Genomic DNA, 7,837 nt, shown 5'->3' on the forward strand with positions numbered 1-7,837 from the left:
CCCCAGTTGTTAAGTCAATTATGGCAATTGTTAAATTAGTAACACGGTTGTTCAGTGAATCTGGCTTCCCCATTGACTATGGTCGCAAAGTGGGATCACACGACCCTGGGACTCTGCAAACCGTCATAAATATATGAGTTGGTTGCCAGGCGTCTGAATTTTGATCACGTGACCACGAGGATGCCACAACCATCATGTGATAGTTACAAGTCACTTTTTTCAGTGCCGGTGTCACTAATTGAGTACTGTAAGTCAAGAACTGCCTTATACACCTGTTGAGAAAGTATGTATTTTTAATAGCAAAGTGTAAAAATCCGAATTTTCCTTTTTTCAAAACTTGCTTGTGTCTGGGAGGAAGGGCTGGGGACAGAGCGGAGTATAAAAGGGAAATGTTTTGGCTAAATTCTCTTTCGGGATTCTTTTTATAGAGGTTTTCAGAATTGTGACCTCTTGACAAATAATTTAGAACAATTCTTCTTAGGAACACAGGAAGATGCCGTACTATAGGAGGTCAGACCCATCGTTCAGGGTCTTTTAGCAACCTTACTAGACGGGGTTGAGTGTGTTTGGGGGGTGTATATTCAGAATTTTACAATGGGGGGCGGTCAACCCCAGCTCACCCAGCATTCCTCAGTTAGCCACCCCTTTCGGCCAATGCAGCGTTCTTTTCTGGCTATCTGGATCCATTTCCAACCAAGCAGCCATCATTTTCATTTTCCAAGAAAGGCTGAGGAGCCTTTGGGCCTTAGGCCAGTGCCTGACTCAAAAGTCAGTTTTCCGCTTATTATCAGCTTTAATTAAAATATATTAATTAAATACGGGGGAAATAGGGGGGTGATAGGCCCACGGGTGCCTACAACCTCAATACGAGAAACACACTGCAAGGGCCTGTCCTAACTGCTACCCAATCTTTTAAAATGGAGAAGCAGAGGCCTGCATATCCGGGTCCCTTCCAAGCAGGTCAGGTAACCCACCCCTCAAGAAAGCACCCCTGAATTTTCTCAATTTCAGAGGACAGGGATAATTGCTTCTCCCTAACTGCTCTCCTCACCCGTACATTTTATAAATGGGATTTTTTTTTTCCCCCCTGTGAGGCAAGCCGTTACAGGCCCTTTTCTCAGCTTTTTTTTCTCTCACACGATTCAGCCCGGATGTTTCTTTCCACCGAAATCAAACTGTACAATTCGAGATTCGCAACCGCGGCCGATCGAGACTCTTCCCAATGCGGCAACAGGACGGAAAGTTCGCCGCTTGTTTTACGAATCCCCGCAGAGAGAAAACTAAGCCGTCGGGATCGTATTTCTGGCCTGCTAGCTTTCTACATGCGAGGGTTCTCTCTCGATCCACGTCAAGGGAAAACCTTGAGACATTTCAGCGTGCTTTTTTCTTTCTTTCACAGAACCGGCAGAGTTTCTTGTCCTAAGTGGATCCTCTGATGCTTCACAAAGTATGAGCTGGTGGTGAAACTTTTCCCACAGTAGTTACACTTGTAGGGCTTCTCCCCCGTGTGGGTCCTCTTGTGGAGCACCAGGTGGGCTTTACAACTGAAGCCTTTCCCGCAGGCCGTGCAGGCGTACGGTTTCTCCCCCGTGTGGGTCCTCTCGTGGTACAGGAGGGCCGAGCGCTGCCGGAAGCTCTTCTCACAGGTGGAACACTTGTACGGCCGCTCCCCGGTGTGGATCCACTTGTGCTTCACCAGATCCGAACTCCGGTGGAAGCTCCCTCCGCAATCGGAGCACTTGTAGGGCTTCTCTCCCGTGTGGATCCGCTCGTGCTTCACCAGGTCCGATCTCTGGTGGAAGCTCCTCCCGCAGTAGGAGCAGGTGTGGGGCTTGTAGCCCGTGTGGAACCGCTCGTGGACAATCAGCTTGGACCGCTGGCTGAAGCACTTCTCGCACGTGGTGCACTTGAAGGGCTTCTCGCCCGTGTGGATCCGCTCGTGGCGGGAGACGTCGGAGCTGCGGTTGAAGCTCTTGCCGCAGAAGGAGCACTTGTACGGCCAGTCGCCGGTGTGCAGCCGCTCGTGAGCGATGAGTTTGGCAACCTGGCAGAAGCTCTTGTCACACACGGAGCATTTGTAGGGATTCGCGCCCAGGGGAAACCCTTCTGGGCCGAGCAGACCGGAGATAGGATTAAAACTTCCCCCACAATTTGAACACAGGGACTGTTTCTCTCCGGACGCATTTGCCTCCGTTCCTCTGGGGCCGTTCTCCTGCGGGCCTTGAGGATTCTTCTGGGCTTCTCCCGCTTCTCCAAGTCCACCTGTCTCTTCCCGCCTTTCCGTGGACAATGAGCCACGATGGGTCTCCATTCCCATGGTGTTGTTCCACTCATTGTCTTTTTTGATTTCACCCACCTGCCCGTCGTCTGCCGGAATAAAGAGAAAACACAACAAGATTCATTCTCAAAGGAAGTCTGCAAACTCGAGTGTCAACGCTGCTAACATGGGATGTTCTTACTTTGACAATATATGAAAATGCAGCCATTTCCCCCTTAACTTCTGTGTTACTTTTAGAGTTAGAATTAGATGATGCTGGGGGGGGGAGAAGGAAGAATGTGTATGGGAATTAGTTAGACCTAACAACCTCGTAGTAGAGTGTTTTTTCAAGAGATGATAAGGAATGGCGGGTTGAAGAACTGGAGGGAAGGTCGGCATTTCAAACTAATTGGAGAATGTGATTTATGACTGTTAATTAAAGGAGGGGATTGTGCTTTGATATGATGTGTTTAGGGGAGGAGAATTCAGATTTTGGCTTCTACCATGTACGTGCAGATGCCATGCAACTTGAATAAAGATTCTTTAAGGTAAACAATGCCTCGAAGTTCTTTGAAGAGTTTTATCTGTCGGAATCATGACATAGAGACACTGGATTTTGGGGAAAAGTGCAAAGACGAGCAACTAAGATGATTAAAGGCCTGGAGACTAAAACATACGAAGAACGGTTGCAGGATTTGGGTTTGGCCAGTCCAGAGAAAAGAAGGACTAGGGGTGACATGATAGCAGTATTCCAGTATTTGAGAGGCTGCCACAAAGAGGAGTGGGGTGTCAACTTATTTTCCAAAGTACCAGAAGGCAGGACGAGAAACAATGGATGGAAACTAATCAAGGAGTGAAGCAACCTGGAACTAAGGAGAAACTTCCTAACAGGGAGGACAATTAACTAGTGGAATAGCTTTCCTTCTGAAGTTGTGGGTGCTTCATCACTGGAGGTTGTTAAGAAGAGACTGGACAGCCACTTGTCTGAAAAGGTATGGTGTCTCCTGCTTGAACAGGGGGTTGGACTAGAGGACCTCCGAGGTCCCTTCCAGCTCTATTATGATTCTGATTCTGACTGTGTTGAACTACAAGAGAGGAAATGCTGAATTTGGGGAGAACGTTATTTACAGTTGGTTGCTACTGTTTTCCAGTATCAGAAGCTTCAGGTGGGGGTATATTTCTGGCTTTTTGCAAAAAAAAAATATGTCTTTTTTCTCAGTCTTATTTCAACCTATTACAGTAACTTTTTTTTCAGTCTGATGTCCCCTTACTGCTCCTTTGGCCAATATTTTTTATAATGTCTTCCTTGCTTTATTTACATATTTAAATAAATAAATGCATTTAGCAAGAAAGATATTTGTCTATGAAAAAAAAAGTTAACGGAAGAATCTTTCCTACTGTTAACATTTACATTTTAAAATAAATGAACGATAACTGTTAAGCAAGCCTAGTTTGTGAGCTTCACAAGGTAGCCCAGACCAGAACAATCAACTCCACAGGAAAATTAGAACTACACTTTAGTGAGATAGGTAGGCAATTATATTCTCCTGTAGGACTTCCATATTTGGACAGACAAGTGTGCGAATTGAAAAACTCGGTGCAACAGCTTCCATTGGTGTACAGGTAGGCCTTAGGCCAGGGGTAGGCAACCTTGGCTCTTTTATGACTCGTGGACTTCAACTCCCAGAATTCCTGAGCCAGCATGGAAACCTCTCCCTTTCCCCTCAGCATGGCTGGCTCAGGAATTCTGGGAGTTGAAGTCCACGAGTCATAAAAGAGCCACGGTTGCCTACCCTGCTAGTGTTTCTTAATCTTGGCAGCTTTACAAGGTATGGGCCTCAACTTCCAGAATTTCCCAGCCAGCGTGGTTGCCTGGCTGGATAATTTGGGGAGTTGAAGTCCAGACATCTTAAAGTTGCCAAGGTTGAGAAACCCTGATTTAACTGGTAGTTAAGAACTGCTTACCTTGGGAAAGTCCATCTTCGTTGACCTCCTGTTTCACTGGCCTGCTAAGGAGCCTTTCAGATGATACTTGATCAGAGTCAGGAAAATTCACCGTCACCACATGAAACATCCCTGGGCCCTAAAAATAAGCAAATATTTGGAATTGCTCAAGATGGAGAGCTACTGGAGGATTAGGAAAGCCAGGATACCTACCTACCTACCTACCTTCCTTCCTTCTTTCCTTCCTTCCCTCTCCCTCCCTCTTTCCTTCCTTCCTTCCTTCCGTCCCTGCCTTTTCTTTCTTTCTTTCATCTTCCTCCCTCCCTCCCTCTCTCTTTCTTTCTTTCTTTCTTTCTTTTTCTTTCTTTTTTTCTTTCATCTCCCTCCCTCCCTCCTTCCCTCCCTCCCTCTTTCTTTCTTTCTTTCTTTCTCTTTCTTTCTTTCTCTTTCTTTCTTTCCTTTCTTTCTCTCTCTCGTTCTCTTTCTTTCATCTTCCTCCCTCCTCCCTCACTCCCTCCCTCCCTCTCTTTCTTTTTCTTTCTCTTTCTCTTTCTTTCTTTCTTTCTTTCTTTCTTTCTGTTTTATCTTCCTCCCTCCCTCTTTTTTTCTTTCTTTCTTTCTTTCTTTCTTTCTTTCTTTCTCTCTCTCTTTCTTTCTCTTTCTTTCTTTCATCTTCTTCCCTCCCTCTTTCTTTTTCTTTTTTCTTTCTTTTTCTCATCTCCCTCCCTCCCTCCCTTTTTCTTTCTTTCTTTTTCTTTCTTTCTTTCTCTTTCTTTCTTTCTTTTTCTTTCTCTCTCTCTCTTTCTTTCTCTTTCTTTCATCTTCCTCCCTCCCTCCCTCCCTCCCTCCCTCTCTTTCTTTCTTTCTTTCTTTCTTTCTTTCTTTCTTTCTTCTTTCTTTCTGTCTTTCTTTCTTTCTTTTTTTCTTTCTTTCTTTCTTTTTCTTTCTTTTTTCTTTCATCTCCCTCCTTCTTTCTTTCTTTCTTTCTTTCTTTCTTTCTTTCTTTCTTTCTTTCTTTCTTTCTTTCTTTCTTTCTTTCTTTCTTTCTTTCTTTCTTTCTTCTATTTCTTAACAGCCCGTCTCCCTCAGAGGAGGTTTCTGGGCGGCGTACAATATAATCAAAGCAATTAACATTAAAAACTAGAATTAATTTAAGACGAACAGTTTTAAAACGATAAAACAACCTTGTAAAATTTCAAAAATCCATGTTGCCTCCAGCTGGCTCCCTTCAGGATAGTGGCAGCTCCCAAAAGATGGCCAAAATTGCCCTAGGAATACCCATCACGCCTCATGGTGCCTAAAAGCCCGTCCCTCTGGGGCAAGGGTAGGCAACCTGGGCTCTTTTTATGACTCATGGACTTCAACTCCCAGAATTCCTGAGTCAGCTAAGCTGACTCAGGAATTCTGGGAGTTGAAGTCCATGAGTCATAAAAGAGCCGAGGTTGCCTACCCCTGCTCTGGGGCATATGGGCAAATTAAAGGACAGCTTCTACATCCGCTTCTATTAAGGATCTGGAAGGGTGGTGGGCCCACCTGAGGTCCCAAAGAGGACTTCAGGCTCTCTCACCTTCTGCTCCTGCCTCCCCTCCTCCGGATGCCTCACCAGGAAGTCCTCCGCCAGGGCCACGGCCTGGGCACACGTGTGGGGGTGGCACTCCCTGACCCAACACTCCATGGCCTGGGGCAGGATACCCAGGAACTGCTCCAGGGTCACCATCTCCAGGATCTGCTCCTTGGAGTATCTCTCCGGCTTCAGCCATTGGTGACAAAGCTCCCGGAGATGATTGCAAAGCTCTCGGGGGCCCTCCGCTTCTTGGTAGAGGAACTGTCTGAAGCGCTGGCAAGGGGGATCCTGGTTCTCCACCTCCTCCTTAACTTTCCGCCTTTCCTGGTCAGCCGGCTGCGTCGTTCCCACAAAGCCGGGCGGCCCAGGTTGGAAAAACGCCCCTCCCGAGGACCGCTGGCTGCTGGCGGCCGCCAATTCCACATGGGCCAAGGGTGCTTTGGTGTCCCCCCACGGGGCAGCGACCGGCAGCGGTCTGGACCCCCATCCTGGGCAAGGGGCCTGCATGCCCCCCAGGAACTCCTGCCACTGGGCCTCCCAGTGCAGGGACGAGAGGCAGCCTTCTTCCGGCTCCTGTTTAATGCGTGGAAGACCTCTCCACCTCAGATCCTGCTGGTCGGAGCCCATCGGGGCCACGCTGGGGCTTTCTCTTGGCCCATCCAGGTCTAATGCTGGCTTCAGGTCCGCCGGAGATTCTGGGGCCTCCATTTTCATCGTTGGGATCAACGGCGGATCAGACTCGGTTCTCTCCAGGGTGGCAGATGGCGAAGAAACCTGCAACGGTGGCTTTGAGGACTCTCGTCACATGACTGTGAAATACAAGTGATGAAAACACTTTTACCTCAGGATTTTATTTTATTTTTCTGGGAAAATAAGCCCTTTGCTCCAGATCTGGGGTGCTAAATATTCTCCCGGAAAGCACAAAGCATTAAAAAAGAAACACACAAAGATAAAACTGGAGGCTAAAACATATAAGGAACGGTTGCTGGAATTGGGTATGTCTAGTTTAACGAAGAGAAGGACGAGGGGGGACATGATAGCAGTGTTCCAGTATCTCAGGGGCTGCCCCAAAGAAGAGGGAGTCAAGCTATTTTCCAAGGCGCCTGAAGGCAGGACAAGAAGCAACGGGTGGAAACTAATCAAGGAGAGAAGCAACCTAGAACTAAGGAGAAACTTTCTGACAGTTAGAACAATTAACCAGTGGAACAACCTGCCTCCAGAAGCGGTGAACGTGCCAACACTGGAAGTTTTTAAGAAGAGACTGGACAGCCATTTGTCCGAAATGATATAGGGTTTCCTGCCTGAGCAGGGGGTTGGACTAGATGACCTCCAAGGTCCCTTCCAACTTTATCATTATTATTATTATTATTATAAAAAGTCACCTCTTGGACAAACATGGACTGTGGAGTTTACCCAGGGGGACGAATGCTGGCCTAAAATAGACAACACGGCACCCCTGACTTTAATTATAGCTAGTCCTCGACTTACGACCAAAACTGAGCCCAGAATTTCTGTCGCTGAGACTGTTGTTCAGTTAGTTTTGTCCCATTTTATGACCTTGCTTGCCACAGTTGTTAAGCAAATCACTGCAGTTGTTAAGTAAATCGGTCATTAAACGAATCTGGTTTCCCCATTGAAGTTGGCTGGCTGGGAAGGTTAAAAATGGTGATCACATGACTCTGGGAAAGCGCGACTCTCCTAAATACCAGTCGCCAAATGCCCCAAATTTTGATCACGTGACTATGGCGATGCTGAAACGGTCGTTAAGTGTAAAAACCAGTCATAAGTCAGATAGATAGTTATTTTGTTTTACTGTGGGCACACTGGCACGCATTAAAAATGAAATTCTGTTGCCTGCTCTCAAAAGTGTACACATGCATAAGATACATATAAACATGCTATATACATACACCCTTACATATAAATACATATAAATACTACTCACCATCCACCTTGAATACATAGCGGAAGGAGGAAGCTTGAGAGTTCACAAGGTTGATACTAAATAAGTCACTTATTTCTGTGCCATTCTAACAGTCACTAAACAAATGGATGTAAAGTTGAGAGCTACT

At 46.4% G+C, this 7,837-nt stretch overlaps 1 protein-coding gene across 1 annotated transcript in view; it reads right to left on the minus strand.

Annotated features, from left to right (window-relative positions):
- Positions 1-1,393: 1,393 nt before the first annotated feature.
- The window catches only part of LOC107289451 (zinc finger protein 436-like), a 40,416-nt gene continuing 33,972 nt past the window's right edge, over positions 1,394-7,837 (minus strand). The window contains exon 7 of the mRNA XM_029284540.1: positions 1,394-2,011. Coding sequence (XP_029140373.1) covers positions 1,394-2,011 — 618 coding nt within the window. The remainder of the gene's footprint in view (positions 2,012-7,837) is intronic.

The sequence above is a fragment of the Protobothrops mucrosquamatus genome, unplaced genomic scaffold (genome assembly GCF_001527695.2).
Source record: "Protobothrops mucrosquamatus isolate PMUCROS unplaced genomic scaffold, P.Mucros_1.0 scaffold703, whole genome shotgun sequence".
Taxonomy (NCBI): domain Eukaryota; kingdom Metazoa; phylum Chordata; class Lepidosauria; order Squamata; family Viperidae; genus Protobothrops; species Protobothrops mucrosquamatus.